This window comes from Seriola aureovittata, chromosome 12 (genome assembly GCF_021018895.1).
Source record: "Seriola aureovittata isolate HTS-2021-v1 ecotype China chromosome 12, ASM2101889v1, whole genome shotgun sequence".
Classification (NCBI taxonomy): Eukaryota; Metazoa; Chordata; class Actinopteri; order Carangiformes; family Carangidae; genus Seriola; species Seriola aureovittata.
The window spans coordinates 18089117-18108543 of record NC_079375.1 but is presented as its reverse complement, the minus strand read 5'-3'; the positions used below and the strand labels follow the sequence as shown (position 1 = coordinate 18108543).

The window sequence follows — 19427 nt, the reverse complement described above, 5'->3', positions numbered from 1 at the left end:
TCATAGTATGGTAAGGAATAAGAACGTCAAAAAACGTTATAGTATAGTAAGGCATAAAAATGTCATAAATCGTCAAATTATAATAAGGCATTAAAATTTCATAGTATAGTAAGGCATAAAAATATCATAAAACGTAAAATTATAATAAGTCATTAAAATATCAAAAAACGTTATAGTATAGTAAGGCATAAAAACGTCATAGTATAATAAGGTATAAAAACGTCAAAAAACGTCATAGTGTAATAAGGCATAAAAACGTCAAAAACGTCAAATTATAATAAGGCATTAAAATGTCATAGTATAGTAAGGCATAAAAATATCATAAAACGTCAAATTATAATAAGTAATTAAAATGTCAAAAAACGTTATAGTATAGTAAGGCATAAAAACGTCAAAAAACGTCATAGTGTAATAAGGCATAAAAACGTCAAAAACGTTAAATTATAATAAGGCATTAAAATGTCATAGTATAGTAAGGCATAAAAATATCATAAAACGTAAAATTATAATAAGGCATTAAAATGTCAAAAAACGTCATAGTGTAATAAGGCATAAAAACGTCAAAAACGTCAAATTATAATAAGGCATTAAAATGTCGTAGTATAGTAAGGCATAAAAATGTCATAAAACGACGAATTATAATAAAGTATAATAAGGCATAAAAATGTAAAAAAAAAAAAAAAAAGTCATAGTATAATAAGCATAAAAATGTCATAAATCGTCAAATTATAATAAGTCATTAAAATATCAAAAAACGTTATAGTATAGTAAGGCATAAAAACGTCAAAAAACGTTATAGTATAATAAGGTATAAAAACGTCAAAAAACGTTATAGTGTAATAAGGCATAAAAACGTCAAAAACGTCAAATTATAATAGGGCATTAAAATGTCATAGTATAGTAAGGCATAAAAATATCATAAAACGTCAAATTATAATAAGGCAGTAAAATGTCAAAAAACATCATGGTAGGGTAAGGCATAAAAATGTCATAAAACGACTAATTATAATAAGTCATTAAAATGTCAAAAAACGTTATAGTGTAATAAGGCATAAAAACGTCAAAAACGTCAAATTATAATAAGGCATTAAAATGTCATAGTATAGTAAGGCATAAAAGTATCATAAAACGTCAAATTATAATAAGTCATTAAAATGTCAAAAAACGTTATAGTGTAATAAGGCATAAAAACGTCAAAAACGTTAAATTATAATAAGGCATTAAAATGTCATAGTATAGTAAGGCATAAAAATATCATAAAACGTCAAATTATAATAAGGCAGTAAAATGTCAAAAAACATCATTGTATGGTAAGGCATAAAAATGTCATAAAACGACTAATTATAATAAGTCATTAAAATGTCAAAAAACGTTATAGTATAGTAAGGCATAAAAACGTCAGAAAACGTCATAGTGTAATAAGGCATAAAAACGTCAAAAACGTCAAATTATAATAAGGCATTAAAATGTCATAGTATAGTAAGGCATAAAAATATCATAAAACGTCAAATTATAATAAGTTATTAAAATGTCAAAAAACGTTATAGTATAGTAAGGCATAAAAACGTCAAAAAACGTCATAGTGTAATAAGGCATAAAAACGTCAAAAACGTTAAATTATAATAAGGCATTAAAATGTCATAGTATAGTAAGGCATAGAAATATCATAAAACGTCAAATTATAATAAGGCAGTAAAATGTCAAAAAACATCATGGTATGGTAAAGCATAAAAATGTCATAAAACGACTAATTATAATAAGTCATTAAAATGTCAAAAAACGTTATAGTATAGTAAGGCATAAAAACGTCAAAAAACGTCATTGTGTAATAAGGCATAAAAACGTCAAAAACGTTAAATTATAATAAGGCATTAAAATGTCATAGTATAGTAAGGCAGTAAAATGTCAAAAAACATCATGGTATGGTAAGGCATAAAAATATCATAAGACGTCAAATTATAATAAGTCATTAAAATGTCAAAAAACGTTATAGTATAGTAAGGCATAAAAACGTCAAAAAACGTCATAGTGTAATAAGGCATAAAAACGTCAAAAACGTCAAATTATAATAGGGTATTAAAATGTCATAGTATAGTAAGGCATAAAAATATCATAAAACGTCATATTATAATAAGTCATTAAAATGTCAAAAAACGTTATAGTATAGTAAGGCATAAAAACGTCAAAAAACGTCATAGTGTAATAAGGCATAAAAACGTCAAAAACGTCAAATTATAATAGGGTATTAAAATGTCATAGTATAGTAAGGCATAAAAATATCATAAAACGTCATATTATAATAAGTCATTAAAATGTCAAAAAACGTTATAGTATAGTAAGGCATAAAAACGTCAAAAAACGTCATAGTGTAATAAGGCATAAAAGTGGCATTAAACGTCAAATTACAATAAGGCATTAAAATGTCATAGTATAGTAAGGCATAAAAATATCATAAAACGTCAAATTATAATAAGGCATTAAAATGTCAAAAAACGCTATAGTATAGTATGGCATAAAAACGTCAAAAACGTCATAGTATAATAAGGTATAAAAACGTCAAAAAACGTCATAGTGTAATAAGGCATAAAAACGTCAAAAACGTCAAATTATAATAAGGCATTAAAATGTCATAGTATAGTAAGGCATAAAAATGTCATAAAACGACGAATTATAATAAAGTATAATAAGGCATAAAAATGTAAAAAAAAAAAAAAAAAAAGTCATAGTATAATAAGCATAAAAATGTCATAAAACGAAAAATTATGTCATAATGTGGTAAGGCATAAAGAAGTCATAGTATAGTAAGGCATTAAAAATCATAGTATAATAAATTTATTCATTTATTTATTTATCTGACAATTTTAGCCTTCAAATAAATAAATAAATTTTAAAACTACCGAATAGTTTCCAATACAAGTACAGTAGCACTTATTAGTATTTTTTCCACTGCTTGAGAGCCCAAACAATGTTATTATATATGACAGTCTGGCAGACTGTTGTGGTGCCTATGGGTTGAAAAAAAGATATGGTGCCACAGTGGCCCTAAGCAGCCGCTTAGTTCTCTTATGCCTTGGGCCGGCCTTGCTACTACCATCTGTAAGGGGAGTTGGCTGGTACAGGACTAATGATGATAACTACCAACTGATTATAGCCTTAATTAAAATGAAATCAGGGTGGTGGTGGGGGGTGTAAGCACAATGGATCTTGGGTAATATTTACTGTGGCATGGCTGTGCTCAGTCCTGTTCATCCTGTCTATTTGTGTGACATATTGGCTCAAAGCCTTTTCATTTTTCACATTTTTCATAAGGAAAAAGCTACACTGAGAGCGAATTGTGCCCAAACTTGATCTACAGACTACAAAAGGAATAAACTCCCTGATCCTAACTAACCATTATCATGTGAAAAAATGATGCACCCAGAAAAGACCTCCGCAGTTACAGTAAACCACAAGAGAGAAAATGATTGGTCATGAAATGCTTTGGCCAACATGTTTAATACATTTTTCCTGTCTTGCTCTTCCTCTACATCCAGAACGTAAAACAAAAATAACCCCAAACAGTAAAATAATACAATTAAAACACTTGTAGTTAAAAACATGTACATTTATATCTTTGTAGTAGTGGCTGTTGTTGGCTTGCCACTCAAGTCTTTGCCAGCTTGAGCTCTTAACATGGACATGCTCCTACTGAGAAGTTCACACTGATTTTAAAAGAACAGATTCCACAAGAATCAAGGCGAGGCTTCCCAAAAGTAGCTTAGCACCAAAATCAAGGCTGGATTTCCTCAGCGAATTATACTGGAATTATACTGTAGTTTTGTGGTTTTAATACCAAAAGTAGAACTTAGTAGTAGAACAGTTATTTCTCAACTTTATAATCTGATTAACGCCCACGAGAATAGAGGCAGTTTTTGTTGCTGCAGCAAAGATCCATTTACACCATAAGTGCTTTTGGGAACCCAAGCCTAGAACAGATTGATCCAATGTCCGTCAACATTTATATTAGAGTCATCTAACAGTATTGCATTACATCTTCAGATCACCTGTGATGTTTCATTTACAGTTATATTGGAGACACAACACATGCTTTATCACTGGAGATGCAGGACACACACACACAGATGCCTAGAAATCTCAAATATTTGACCAGTCACATTGCTTCAGTGCTGGAACAATGGCTCTGTTCAGAAAGGAAAAAAAATACTCATACTTTGTGCTCATCTAAGGAAACAATCAGTTCAGGGAAGAAGGAGGTAGCTACATGAATGTTGATCTGGAGTTTCATTGATACATAAACCTGAACCCTTCACCCACCTATGTAACACAGTGCAGTCCAGGCTACCAAAATACATTTCTACACTGATGCAGACTGCATGCACAGACTCATTTCATTAAATGGAAGTCCTGTAAATTGGTGCCTGATATGGAAAAACCCCAAATCCCTGAATGTATTTTCCCTTGTAAGCGTGCTACCAATGAGAAGGCCTTATTCATAAAAGAAACCTATGTTGTGCTTATGACTCAAACCAAAAGAAGTGATTTCTTACAAGTAGGGCATTTAGACCATTCTCAGGTGTTTTGCTATATAAGAAGACCTAATACTTTCTATCATCATCACGTGTTTCAGATGAAAAATGATTACTTCCCTATGGCCCAGATCTACATTAGAAAAAAGGAAAAAAACAAAACAAAGTCCAGCCTCTCTAGTGTTGATTCTCTGCTCAGCCTGAAAAAGCACTTCTAAAAAGGGATGATTAAGATCATATCTGTACAGAGGATAACGAAATCTACAAAAATAAGTATTTCTACATCATTTAAATGGGTCATCCTTGCAAACTTTGAAAGACTTTCTTTTACGCCACATTAAAAGGCATCCAGTTCGAAACTATTCTTTCAAAGACCGATTCTTGTCCGCAGACAAAAAAAAAAAAAAAAAAGAAATAAGCAAATTTATTACTATATGCAGTAAGTCAATCTGAACCCAGACCTGTCAATAGATGAAGAATGTTGACAGAAGACATTTCAAACATGCCGACATACTGTAAGAGCCTGCACACAAAATATCACATGCACATACACACAGACACGCATAGCCCCAAAGCAGGCAGACAACCTTGAGAAAAAAGCTGCTGTTTAGTAGATATATAACACCATTACTCTGACTCAGATCTGATTTGATTTAATCTGGAGTTTTCCTGTTATCAAAGAAAAGCCAGGTTGATTTGATGCTGGTGTGAGCAGAATATAAACCGCCACACCACATGAGCAGATCATTTAAAACCTTTAGTTTTCTGACCAGCTCTGAAAAGCTTCCCCCAGATATAATCAACAGTGTCTCCATGAGGTCACCTCTCGCCCACCAAAACAACATGTGCTGTTCCAACAAGTGACCAAAAACCCTTCAAGCCCTCTCGCTTACATGACAAAAACAAAAACACAAACTCCTGCAACACTACAATGCACACCTTAAGAATACCGTCATGAATGGAAGAGTGCGCTGAGTGTAACACCTGCAAATATTCCTACGTGACAGTGAGTGACTAATAAAATCAACATCAAAAGTGACAGAGATAAATGAGACTAATTTTCAAAGAACTCAAGTGACTAGTGGTAACTTTGACTGACCGTTACACAAAGACAAAAAGGACAAAATTGGCTGTTAAAAACAAGAGCTGTGGAGAAACTGGTTGTTACAGTTAAGGAGACACTGAAGTGCTAAACATCAACATAAAATCAAAAACAGGAAAAAAAAAAAAAAATGGAAGCAGGAGCTCCATGAAAACCACGCTACTCGACAGCTCAGTTAACTGGCAGCACTGACTGCAGACATACAGAGCGGAGAATTCAAACGCGCTCTAGTTTTCGTCGTCTTCATCGTCGTCCTCGCTGATGAGGTATCCTCGGGCCCCGCTGTGGTGAGGCGGAGGCGAGGGTGGAGGGGAGGTCTTGGTGAAGAAGGGGAGACGGAAGGTGGGAGAGGGGGAACGCTCCTCGCGGGTGGGGCTGCTGTCGGGGCTGTGCCTGGGGCTGATGGCCTGCAGCATGCGGCCTTTTCCCTCCTTCAGCATGTGTTTCTACGGAGGAGAGGCAGAGACATGAGGAGTGAATGTCTGTTACATCAGATGACGATACAATCAGAGCAGAAAACATGAACACAGGATGAGCTGAGCATTTAAAAAAGCTGGCTAAACAGTAGAAAAGCTGTGGTGAAAGCTATTTGGTTTGTGATGACCTGTGAATCATTTTGGTTTTTGTCATTTTAAATAAATTTGGCTCTTGGCTCAATCAGTAGAATCTGTTTGATTAACTTTTAAATTATTACTATTAAATAAACTTTACAGCAAAGTGAAGTCGTTTTGGTATGTTATTACAAGTGTGTCACTGAGCGAAATGTTTTCCCAGTTGCGTGTTACAGACTGTCAAGTCTTCCTTCCCACTGCAACATGTCTTCCAGGCAATCAACAGTGTAAATAAGGATGTGTTTTTAGTCATGCTGCCTGATTAAACTGATTAAAGACCAAACAAAACCAATGTCCTCACCAGAGCTCCCTCAGGGCCAAACATCTGCAGGAAGTTGCCAATGAACTCCCTGGATTTTTCCTCCCATTTCTGGATGAGGTCGATGCTCTTCTCCTCCACCTTCTGGACAAACTCCTTGCTCTTCTCCTCCACATCACGAACCTTCCTCTTCACTTTGTCCACACGCTCCTGCAGGTGGTATTTCTTCTCCTGGTGAGAGTGAGGACCACAAAGGCCATGAATCACCTCTCACAAACAAACACAAACACACAAACACACACACACACACAAACACACAAACACACAAACACACACACACACACACACACACACACACACACACACACACACACACACACACACACACACACACACACACACAACACACACACACACACACACACACACACACACACACACACACACACACACACACACACACAGCCAACAAAAAATTTTTTCTCAAACAAAACCAAGGCTGAAAGTTTCATACATTGATGAAGCTGACGTTGAGTTCCTTGGCTGTGTATCCTCTCTGTAGGTTGCGTCTGACGTACACATCATAATCACGCACAATGCGGGTGATGATGTCAGAGGTGGAGATGCCTTCTGTCCGCTGGGTGGGAGCGAACATACCTAAGAGACACAGCAGAGGTCAAAAGGATACACACAGTAATGCCAAGGTCATTTTGTCTTCATCATAGTCTTCTTGCACGAGTCAGGGCAAGAATTTATGGCCAGGATCAACTTCACTATTTCACCTGACAGCACTGACTGACGTTAACACAGAGTAACTCAGAGTTTTATGAATCAAAGTGAACCTGGAACCATTCATCCTCACATGGTGGTGCAGGTGGGCTCCGTCTTTTCTCTTCCCAGTCAATAGAATAGAATACACACGTGTACAGGGGGTGTTGTGGCACCCACAGGTGTAATCAATTTAGTCTATAATGCTCGTGACCCAAAAGTCAGTGCCATTATTGAGCTGACGTATAGTCTGAAGAAAAAAAATCTCCATTAGTCATGATTTGGGATTAGCCTTTGTACGCAGTTCCTGAATTTAGTCAAGGGAAAATTGTTAAAATGGGACAAATTATAATGGTTTATAGATCTCATCCAGCAAGTTCCTGATCCAACTGATGTATTTTTCTAATTTAATGCAATATTACAATGTTCCACTGATGTAGCATTTCACTCCTACAGCTGTCAGACTCACACTGGATAGTTTAAACAAACTGATTAAAATCAGTGCAGCATAACCAGAGATATCATTTTTATTCCTCACTTTCTTCTTCTTTGTCAAAACCTGGCATCTATATTACCCACAATGCAATTTGATTACAGACAGTTTGGTCAGAAATTCAGGTGTGTTAATGTAGCCTTGAGCTGCAGGTGTCCAGTAGATACACATAGCTTCCCCCTGGAACCACAAAAGACCTCCACCACCATATTTCACATATTTAGTTTTCTTCCCCAAGATTGGTGAACTAGACTTTCATGTGTATAATTGGTGGTGTTCCCCTTTAAGGAACATGTGCTCTAATGTTATCTATCATCTATTTCCTGGTAACAAATACAACTCAGTTCAGTGTCACTGTATTCTACTAATACTATTTTTGACCAAACAACTGGTATCCACAAGTGTCTTTGTAATTAGTCATATAATCCAGCATCTTACTTAGCAGCTCAATTTGAAAACATTTCTGTATTACAAAAAATTCTTTTACATTTTCAATTCCAGCATGATATACAGTACCATGTGTGCATGGGAAGCAGTAGTAAACACTGAACTGTATCATTTAATTAGTTGTGTACCGCACTACCACTTTCGGTTATTTTGGCACTCACCAGCGTCTTTAATGTGCTTGTATACGTCATCACTGCCCGCTGAGGAGTATGGGATGTCATCATGGGCCACAAAGTCGATCTGGAGACATAGTAAACACAGTAGATTCAGATCTACAAATTGTACAAAAAACAACAGGGAGAAGGTTACACAAAATCAGGGTCGGTGGCTGATCAACTCGTTCTTTTAGATTATTATACAAACATTTTGTTGTTGGTTTCTCACATCAAGATTCTACAGTGTATCTGTAATCGTGGTTTTTGTCTTTAACTCTGTTTTTATCCACTCACCCGATGTCTTGTGAGGAACTCTGGCGTTAACGTCCAGGGAGCGTTTCGTACCACTTCATCCACGTAGCGGCAATGTCTGACGGCATCATAGCGCTCATCCTCATTCATCACTGTGAAGCCCTTGTATTTGTGGGTCAGATCATCACTGCACACTGTGAGTGGGTACAAATATTTGCAGAAATTATTATTTAAGGAGCTTAGAACATGGTAGGTAGGTATGTACATTACTTTATTTGTACCTGTAAGTAAATTTATTGTTTGAAGTAAAAGAGTCATCAGTCTTACACATACACATTTAACACAAAGCACAGAATGGAACAAAGAGAACAAATAAAGAATGAGGTTGAAGGTGTTGAAGCTGGATTACACAGAAACATCTTTATCTTTTAACATTCTTTAACAGATGTCTGAATTCATCAGACCTGCACTCTATTTATCTCTATTGTAGTCCTGTCGGTAGAGTTTCACACTTAAGAAAGAAGCAGCTGATAGAAGTCTCCTACTGTGAAAGCCAATATGGCCCCACACACAGACTAATATTTACCTCCAACAATGAGGTGTGTATTTGGGAAGAGGCATTTAGCCTGCATGAGAGCTCTGGCATGACCTGAGTGGAAAACGTCAAAGATGCCATCAGCATACACCCGGACCGGTCTGTCGGCTGGACAGAAAGAGACAAGACAAGACACGCAGAGATGAAAGAGTCATAGTGAATCTAAAATCATACTTGTTTGTCCTTATGTATGTATGGAAATGTACCAATACTGAAGTTAAAAGAAGTGTATAAAAATTTGAGGAGAGACATTAAAAGTCTCGTCAGACTAAGCAGCATGAGACAGACTGAGAAACTGTCATAGAAAGACATATCAGCTTAAAGAATCTGACTCACGTGGTGTCCCCCTCTTGGCCTCCTCCATGTTGACTCTCTCATAGGGTTTACCATCAGCTGGTTCCAGCTCATCGGCAAAAGGTGCAGGGTGCTTCAATCCCTAAAAGAGCCCAACCCACAGAATGAAAGGATGTCAGTGATCAATTAAGTTTTCTACTAGGTCACACAAAATGATTGCTTTACAACGTCCTGAATAACTCTCTCTTCTGTAACTGGGCTCTCACTATTGGACTAGTAACCGAGACTCTTACAAAAAAAGTTCATGTGAAAATCAAACATGTTTCTGTTCTAGTTAAACAGCTGATGACATTATTTAAGCCCATTACATCAGCCAAAATCTGAAATGATCAAATCTCAATTGCTTAGGTGTTCTTTGTGTTGAAATCGTGCCTAGCTGTCTTTGCAATGTTGTGCCATTTCCAGAGAACATAACAAAGAAATAAAACCAATATAAAATGTGATACATGATGCGCACAACAGATAAAACTAATTTAAGACTTCTGTAAAGAACATAATTTTGTATCGATCTTGTATCCGCATGTATCCACATACTGCACGTATAAACAGCCAGGGTGGCACATGCACACACACAGAACCTATAGGAACTGCTGGCCATATATACTGCTCAATGACAACTTGCTCACCACAGTACATCTGGGGATTTTCACAAGCCTCTCGGCCTCATCGGTCTCCCCATTGGAGCCCTCTCTTCTTCTCTTCCTGGTCAGCAGCAGCCCGCTGGAGCTTTGGGCCTCCATCTGGGCCAAGACAAACATAATTAAAACACTAAATATATTGAATACACCATACACTGCTTTGCCATCTTTTAGTATCACTAAAAAGCGACACACAGGTGCAGATACTTAGTTTTACTATGTAAAATATGCCCCCTCTCTGGACATGACCTCTACGTTACATAATTATAGTAAGCATTGAATAACATACAGTACAGGCAGACTGTAAATCTAGACAGCTGTGAGGTTGTGGCAGATGACATATCCTGAGTCAACTTTGACCCAGTAAGAAGAGGGAGAATACAGAATGTTCCTCGGCTCAAGGAACCACCAGGACGCCTCAGATTAAAAAAAACAGAAGAGTTTTCATAAGAAAAGGTCAAGTGAAAATTAAGCAAACACCACCTGTTTCAACATAAAACATTTTGTTCCTTAAAATGTAAAATGAACCATATCCGGCCTTCAATTCAGATTCCTGGTCTGCTGACACTTCCAATGAGCATGGGTGACTGGGATCACGTTAACGTCACATTTGAAGTAGGGATGAATCTCCAGATGCCAGAGTCAGCACTCCACCACAAGAGGGGATAGTTTCATATTGGATTCTGATTGACTTCAGGTGACTTTGCTTTGCACATAACCTCCAGCTGATGACTTTCCAGTGACTCCACACACTGGTATATTTAGAGGGAACTTTAAAGCCACACAAAACGTCACTACCAAGGACATAAAAACAAAAAACTTCAAAATCTTCAACATTGCAGTTGAAAAAATGAAATATTATGATTTCATCAAGCTCTACATCCTGGATATCTGTACTAGACGTCATAAAGTAGGGCTCCAAGTAACTAATAATTTTCATCACTGATTGATCTAATGTTTATTTTCTTTATTTCCAGGTGATGTCTTCAGACCCAAACCCAAAGATATCTGATTTACAATAAAACAGAGAAAAGCAACAAATTCTCACATTTGAGAAGTTGGGACCGTCAAATGTTATGAATTTTTGCTTGACTTAAACAATGATTATTTTTCTGTCAATTAACTTAAAACTGCAGAACCAAATAAACCCATAAGAGTCTAAGCTCAGTGATCAGTGTCTTGGTTGAGCCTACAACTGTCCTATGTATCCTGGTAAAACAGCACCATCTAAAATAGTCTTTTCATTTTAACATTAATTTGCATTCTCTAAACAGAGGTTGAAACACCTTTACAGATCCAATCCAAAAGGATGATGCAAGTCCCACCCTATCTATTAGAGTACAGCAAAACAATAGGGACTAGTTCTGATATCCCATTACAGAGGGTTCCTGTGTTATGGGTTAAGGCTCTGCCCCATTCCACACATTCCATCATGCAACCAAAAATGAAGCCATGGGTCAATGAAGGGAGGGGTCATTATTTTAAAATATCTGGCGCTGTCACTTCTTTCACTTGCAATTAAGACTTAATAATCCTTGGGGTGGACTTTTGCCGCTGGGTCAGTTATGAAAGTGTGACTCGCTATGAGTGACAGATGTGACAGTACATGTTCCTGGTGGTAGCAGCTACCTGATCCAACACTGAGTAAATGCACTCTGTTACCTCTTGGCAGCAGCTGAGCACTGTGAGTGAGAAGCCCTGCAGGGCTCCCACACACACTGCCAGAGAAGATTTACATGAACAGCACATGTCATCATAACAGAAACCGACTGCTATAAAAAGAAAGCAACAAAAGGACAGTGCCAAGTCTTGTTTAACCAGGTGTTCTGCAACATGACAGACCTTGTAAACCCATTTAGTGAGACAATGCCTCTCAAAAACCAAATATGGTTTATTGGTGAATAAGTAACTACCAGTATTTAGGGATGCAACCAACTAATTATTGTCACCATTAATAAATCTTGCAATAATTTTCTTAACTAATCATGAATCATTTACCCTTTAAAATTCCAAAATAATTAAATGCTTACTACAGTTTCCAAGTCCCCAATGTGACATAAGTCAAATTGTTTATTAAGTTTGACCAACAGTCCATAACCTTGAGATATTTAATTCATAATTATTTACAACAAAGAAGAGCAGCAAATCTTCATATTAAAGATAGTGGAACTCAAATCAATGTTCAAAGTAGTTGTAGAAGTTCATTAATTATCAATCAACTAATCAGTGAATAGACTATAATTTAAACAATATAATATTTGCAGAATATTATAGTTTGGGGTATAACAAAGTAGACATGGAGGTCACTTAAAAAAGTTCTGTTCTGTTCTTACAGTAAAGTTGATATCAGGGCCACTGAGATCCTTGCCTGGCCTCCTGATGGTCCCCGGACCCAACTTTGAGAACCACAGGCTTCAACTGCATTTCACACAATGTTCCCAATGTTTCCTTTCTCGACTATTTCAATGTCACTTCGAATGTGTCACAAAAATAGGAAGAGAAATGCCAAAAGTTACCTTGAGTCAGCACAACACCCGTCCAGCTTGGACTAATGACAGTGAAACCAGTGACTGAAACAGCTGACAGAGGAGTTGCACTGGTGACACCGGTTGTGCAGCTCAACCCTGGCTTACTAGAAGCTTTCCCTCTGGCCAAAATCTTTAAATCAATATGCTAACTATCCCGTATAGTACTGTTAGTTAACGTTAGACAGCTGCTTTAAGTTTGTGCTCACCTACCGTTCACTCTTTTGTCCGGAATGGCTGCTTTGCAGGAGTGGGCGGCTTCCTCCCCTCCTACTGCCAGCAGCCTGGCGAGCTAACTGCTAGAAAGCTAGTTAACGCTAGCTACCGTCGAATGCTAGCTAGCAAGCTATAAGCTAGCTGTCAAGTTGGTAGGCTTGTTAGCTAACTTCAGCCGTTAGCTCACTGGTTAGCTGACAGCAGCAACAACAGTAAGTACAAACAGTCCTGTACGTCCGACGCCCTGGTCCTCGCTGTGCTGCTGACGGAAAAAGACTGCAACTAGCAGAAGGACAAACAAATTATCAGCAGTGAGAGCTTGTACTACAACGCTGACAGGTCAACAACACAGGAACTACAAAACTTCGACATCCTTAAAGGAACTGACGTAACGAGTCGAACGTTTCCGGTGTTCTATCGTGCTACCACCCAGTGGAAATACTGTATAGGACAAGGAGACGCTTCAACAAGATGTCCGTTTGATGGCATGCCTCCTACAGATGCTAAAACATGTTGGAAAATATGATATATGGATTATCCACATCTCACATGGAGGCCATAAACCCCTTTGGTGTATTAGTGGATTCCTCACACATTCAAATACTGTACAGCCATTTCCACGACTGCTATACATTCATTTGAGTTTACAAATAGGACTTTTTCCACATTTATTTGTGGTATGCATTGCATAGGCCGAAGAAGATGTATTAAGTAAGAAAGTAAAGTAAAAATAGCACACTATATAAATTACTCCATTAGAAGTAAAAGTCTTCTAGTGAAAGTCAAAATCTCAAATAAATAAGAGTAGCATTTGCAAATTTACAAAATAAAAACAATGTCTTTTTTAAAGAATAAACAGCATATTTTTCACATTTTTAAAAAATAAAATGAGCATATGTTTTGCAAATAAAATCTCAATTTAGCAAAGTAACGAGTAGCTGTCTGCGAAATTGGAAGTGGAGTGCAATATTTCCCTCTGAAATCTAGTGGAGTAGTAGTAAAATGACATAAAATGGAAATACTCAAGTAAAGTACTTTAAAAATGTACTTCAATTCAGTATTGAGTAATTGTAGGCTAACACTACACTAGTAATAATAATATTGATATGTGTGTATATATTGAAATATGAATAAATGTGTAAAAACCACCATTGTTAAGGCAACTTGAGTCTGGGCCAAGTATGGAGAGTGCGGTTGACACGTTGCTTAGCTGAGGTTTAATCAAGGCTGACATCTGCTACCAGTGCTGAACCTTGTCTGGATAGGACCAACTTAGGGCCAGCTGTGGTGGTGCAGTCAGCTAAGATAAGGCTATATCATGGCTCATACTGTAAATGTTCCTACATTTCCACCCATGGAGCATCAATCTTTGCTGTATGTGGGCAGAGTGAGGATGGACTGTGTAGGCTGTCAGTGGACCAAATCAAATTTGCTATGTTGGTTCCTTTTACACCTTTTTTTCTGACATTTGCAAATGTTCTTCTTCAAGAAACAAGAGGAAAGCCTGCTTCATACAAATATTTGCAGTGGTTACAACAAGAACATTGAATATTGTCCTATAACAAGCATTGTGTTGATCTGGTTCACATTTCTAGCATGTTGATCAGAGTCAGAACTAAATTGCTTTCAGAGTATGAAAGGAAATTGCCGCTGTGGAAAGACAGCACAGAGGTACCTAACTGTATAGAGCTGAAAACATTTCTCCCTAGCTGATCCTCTGGTTTCCTGCAGAGAGCTCCATGACAAGGTGTAATTTCACTTGAAGATCAGAGGGGCACACATTACGATAATTGATACCCTGAAGGTGGTGGTAAAGTTGTGCAACGAAAGCTGTACACCAGAGTAATGCAACTAACCCGTGGTCTCCATCGCAGGTTTAACTTGAAATAAACACCACAGAGCATTAAGATGATTCACTACCATTATGGAGTGTTTAATGATTTTCTTTCACAAGTAATCATCTATTTGAAAAGATGTATTAATATAGTTTATTCAACAGTCTGGATGTAAGATCTTTGCAACATATTTTACTTTTTCAATCAAAAAACAGAAGAGATATAATCTCTATCAGAATCACATTCAACACTATAAACCCCTTGTAACATTTACTGTTGTCATTTTTTAAGACATTGTTTCATCCATTCGGAGAGTTTATCTTTTCAGTTTGCTTTCAAACTGCCACAAGGCTTGTCCAGATTCATTTGGTTCCCTCTTAACAAGTACAAAACTGATGGCTCCATTTATTGTTGTATAAATCATTAAATATTGTCAACAGATCTAAGTGTTACTCTGACAACCCTGTAAAAATAATGAAAAATCATGTCAGATTCCTGAGGGCACTATATGTTTTTTTGCCCTACTTGAACTATCTTTAAAACAGTTTGATTTATATCGCGGCTGTTTGTTTCAACGTACAGGTAAAATAAATGTATATGATTTAAGAGTAACAGGTACCCTTACCCTTCCATTTTTGTCATCTGCACAGAACAATTACAGTGTGATGTTCACCAGCCACCTGGCAGAACTCTACTTTAGACTCCCTGTCTCCTTCTTGTGCTCTTTGATCGCAGCCTTACCTGCTGGTTTGAAGGATAGAATTTGCTTCACTGTTGAAATGACAAACACCATATAGGCCGACAATCACTGAACAAAGTGGAAGTGAAGAAAGTCACGAGTAAGTCAAAAGATGATGTGAGAATGTAAAAAAAGCAAGTAACAGTCAGCTCAAAAATATAACTGAGCCAGCTAATGGACATTTGGGCTGATTCAGTTTAGACACAGCATATCCATTGAGTGTTCTTGTTTCATAATGAAATATTTATCCATCAGTGGGGCCACCAACACACACACACACACACACACACACACACACACACGCACACACACACACACACACACACACACACACACACACACACACAATACCCCCTCTGATTCCAGTGGGTTACGTGGCTATTTCTCAAACACTTGTAGGAACCCAGTGATGCGTTCAGCCTGTGACGAAAAGCTTTTTATTGGGTTAAGATCTATCCTTGCTATTTTGATCATTTACTAGCATCACTAATCCACACTGCCCTCTGTTCACACTAGAGACAATATATAAAATGTGCTTTCACACATCATTTTCTGAATCACTTGTAATAGTTTGCCACTTGATCTCACAGTGGTGTGTTGATCTGATGGCAGACAGTAGGAAAAGAGCCTCCACACATTTGTTTTTGTCTTATTTCCATTCACATTATGTATTTGATTGTATTTATCATTCTCCCAATGTTTTTATCTCCAACAGAGACAGGAGGGAATAAACTATAAGATATTATTTATATATATTTGGTGTAAACTTTTATCCAGATAGTAACTTCATAACTTATTACGTGCATTTATGTGTATTTGTGCTATCTAGAGATTCAGAAATATGTCTTGAAGTTTCTAAACAACAATTCCCAGGCTGTGTTACATTGACTTGGTGTTTGGACAAGCTAGCCCATAATTCCTGCATATTTCTTGGGGACTTAAACAGCAGTTGACTCAGCCCTCTATTTTTTGACTGGCCAGGACCAAAGTTAAAAAGACACATCCAGCTGTTTTGGGACAGAGGGTTAATTTTTACCTGCCAGACATGTTTTGTCAAGAATTAGTCTACTGTAGCATCATGTACGTCAACCTACTTTGCATATTTGGTGCATAAAACAAACTGAAAAATCTGTGTATTACAGCTATAGATTTTAGAAACTTTCTGTTTTTGAATGCAAGAATTCTAGCTCCACTGTTGGCTTCATCCAGGACTGCGATCCCTATGGTAACTCTAGGTAACTTGACTGCCTGTGCACCCAGTGGGTGACCTGCTGTTACAGGGCTGTTTCTTGTGGCTTTACAAGGAGTAACATTTTGTTTGAAGTTGATCTTTTACTGCTGGTTCATGCTCAGCGTGCTAATGAGCTCTTCCACGTCTCAACAGAAAACGCTCAAGGGGTGGAGTTAGGCCGACTTGCAGCTCAGTGGCCAATGGAAAGGCCCCAGGATCAACAGTAGTATTTATGAACAGTTATGTTGTGCAGCAGATTAGACCAGGGCTGGGGAGATGCAACAGCAGGTGAGCAGGTTCAGTTCTCATTTTTACTGTAGCAGCCTTGTCAAGTTTAAAAATGGACATTTTCAAATATTTAATTTCCATCACGTTGTCTGTGGTGGTTTAAATTATTTGAGAGCTGATCTGCAAATGTCGCAGCAAACAGATCGGTAAATAAATATCAGACAGATACTATAATTGAATAAACATGCAAAGTATAGTAGTAACTTGACAGGAAATAAAAATGTTCATTACTAAGTAGTACAGATAGACTACAATGTAAGTTTTTGAAGGCAGTGAATCTTCATCTGGTGGTCAATGTCATGGATTGTGAAACTTTTGAGAGTTCCTGGATATTTTTTGTACAATTTTTGCTTTCAGTGTGCAGTATGTACCTTTGTGTGTGGTTCTGTGTGTATACCTATTTCATATCCTTTTATAAATAACAGCATGTAAGACGAAATGCTAAATAATTGGGGTTATGCTTGATATCACAATTGCAGATGCCAAAGATGCTTTTCCACGTGTCCCTGTCGAGGGCGCTGTGCTGCCTGCTGTTAATGCCAGGTTTGTCTGAGTAAAGTGCATGAAATGAGTTATTTTTCATTTGACCTTTATTAAAGAGTTGACTTAATGCTGGATTCAAGCTAGTGAATAGAGAGTCTTTGCACTCTTAGAGCAGCCACTTGGATGATTGTTTTAGTGTCTGTGTACTGTCATACTTTGCATAGTGAAGTTTATGTTTCCTCTGCTTCCCTGCAGGTTTTCTAGAAGCAACATCTCTTGTGAAAGTAAAGAATTCTGGAGGTATTTAATCTTCCACTCCGTTTTTACCAAATTTCTTAGTGATTAAAAACAGAGTACTTCTCAAATTGGAATTCAAATGGTGTCAGAACAGTATCCTTATAATTCCTGCTTCCATGTTCATCCACAGGGAATCCATTCAACATTGACGCAGCTCAAGCACATGATTTCTTGACTAATTCTCGACCTAAGAGAAACATTGACCCAAAGTGGTACCGTGGCACCCCGGACTTTCAGTCCTACTACCGCTTCTACAACAGCATTGGACACATTGAGGGAGTAAGTTGAGGATGAGTGGAAATATTAAATACTACATATGTGGTTCTATTCAGGTAAAAATGTTTTGTTTTGTCTCTGATATTTTTCTGTGTTTCTCCATCAGATCTATGAGATTGACAGGATCAGGATGCTGTATCAGCAGATGCGTCACTTGGAGTTGACCTATGGCCCAGACGCTTCCAGTTATCAAAATGTCCTGGGTGTACTGACTACCACTGCAGCACCAACTACAACCACCCAGCCTCCTCCACCTCCCACCACCCCTGCTCCTACACCAGACCCTCTGGAGAATGCTCAGAGGATCTATCTGTGTAACCCTAAAGACCCACTGTGCAAACCTCAAATCGTGTACTTGCCAACAGGGGCTGTTCCAGTGCTGTGCGACCCACGACTCAACCCCGCCTGCAGGCCCAAAACAGAGGAGGAGATAAAGGCTCCAGCTCCAGCTCCAACCCAACCACCCCCACCTCCTCCTGCTCCTAAAAAGTCTGTCCCACCTCCACCTCCTGCTGTCACTGCCAAAGGTATGGAGTATGACTGTGACCCATACTGGGATCCTGACTGCCTCATCGACCACCCTCCCCGCCCTATTCAGGAAACAGCCGCACCAGAGGCACCTGCCGAGGAGAAAGTGGTGAAAGAGGAAGCAGCAAAAGCTGAGGAAAGTGCCCCTGCATCACCAGCCACTGCGAAAGGCCCCTACCCTTACTTTGACCCTTATGATTTCAAACGTGACCTTTATGATCCCTTTCGTTATACCGATCCAGCAGAACCACAGTAAAAAAAACAAAGTGCCTAAGAAATGATAGCCTTCTATGCAGGGCAAGACTACAAATTAAATCACAAGGCCAAACCAAGACAGGACTGTAAAACCACATCTAAACAAAAAAACAGAGTTAAATTCAAATCATCATCAGATCATCACATGTTTTATAAGACAGGCATGTAAACAATGCTTTCATCCTCATAGTTTTTGCAAATGACAAATCACACTATGTCTTTACTGTTTGTGTGTATGCATGTACATAGAAAAAGTGATACACAATAAACTTTTTTTATGAAATAAAAACAATAAAAAGAATAAAAATTGATTGACAAGTGGTAACAAACGTGTGATTTTTCTTTTCAAATTAATGTTATTCTGTGGCATTTGTATGGGTTTGAAACCAAAAAAGGGAAATATATGGCTTTCCTCTTTACCATAGTAGTAGTAGTAGTAGTAGTAGTAGTAGTAGTAGTTTAGTATTATCATGTAATAAATACTTTTTCAGAAACAGTGGATAGTAGTAGTTGAACAAAACTCATCAAAAACTGAGAAATCCTCCAGGAAAGGA

At 37.6% G+C, this 19427-nt stretch overlaps 2 protein-coding genes across 2 annotated transcripts; one reads left to right on the top strand and one right to left on the bottom strand.

Annotated features, from left to right (window-relative positions):
* Positions 1-3476: 3476 nt before the first annotated feature.
* pcyt1aa (phosphate cytidylyltransferase 1A, choline a) lies at positions 3477-13299 on the bottom strand. Its single transcript, XM_056392068.1, has 9 exons — positions 12939-13299; positions 10189-10302; positions 9545-9644; positions 9200-9316; positions 8656-8807; positions 8368-8446; positions 7013-7155; positions 6541-6729; positions 3477-6074 (listed from the first exon to the last, which is right to left on the bottom strand). The coding sequence occupies exons 2-9, from the start codon at positions 10300-10302 to the stop codon at positions 5856-5858; spliced, it is 1113 nt and encodes a 370-aa protein (XP_056248043.1). The 5' UTR covers positions 12939-13299; the 3' UTR covers positions 3477-5855.
* A 4223-nt stretch (positions 13300-17522) lies between these two features.
* Positions 17523-19019, top strand: LOC130178709 (zyxin-like). Its single transcript, XM_056391158.1, has 3 exons — positions 17523-17577; positions 17945-18093; positions 18197-19019. The coding sequence occupies exons 1-3, from the start codon at positions 17523-17525 to the stop codon at positions 18872-18874; spliced, it is 882 nt and encodes a 293-aa protein (XP_056247133.1). The 3' UTR covers positions 18875-19019.
* The last annotated feature ends 408 nt before the right edge of the window (positions 19020-19427 follow it).

Excerpts from the sequence above, each read along its gene's own strand:
- pcyt1aa (XM_056392068.1), bottom strand. The coding sequence starts at position 10,302 with ATGGAGGCCCAAAGCTCCAGCGGGCTGCTGCTGACCAGGAAGAGAAGA. Across the intron at positions 8,447-8,655 it reads AGTTCCTCACAAGACATCGG|ATCGACTTTGTGGCCCATGA; the intron begins GTGAGTGGATAA and ends CTATGTCTCCAG. Across the intron at positions 6,730-7,012 it reads TCAACGTCAGCTTCATCAAT|GAGAAGAAATACCACCTGCA; the intron begins GTATGAAACTTT and ends CACTCTCACCAG.
- LOC130178709 (XM_056391158.1), top strand. The coding sequence starts at position 17,523 with ATGCTTTTCCACGTGTCCCTGTCGAGGGCGCTGTGCTGCCTGCTGTTA. Across the intron at positions 17,578-17,944 it reads CTGCCTGCTGTTAATGCCAG|GGAATCCATTCAACATTGAC; the intron begins GTTTGTCTGAGT and ends GTTCATCCACAG. Across the intron at positions 18,094-18,196 it reads GCATTGGACACATTGAGGGA|ATCTATGAGATTGACAGGAT; the intron begins GTAAGTTGAGGA and ends TTTCTCCATCAG.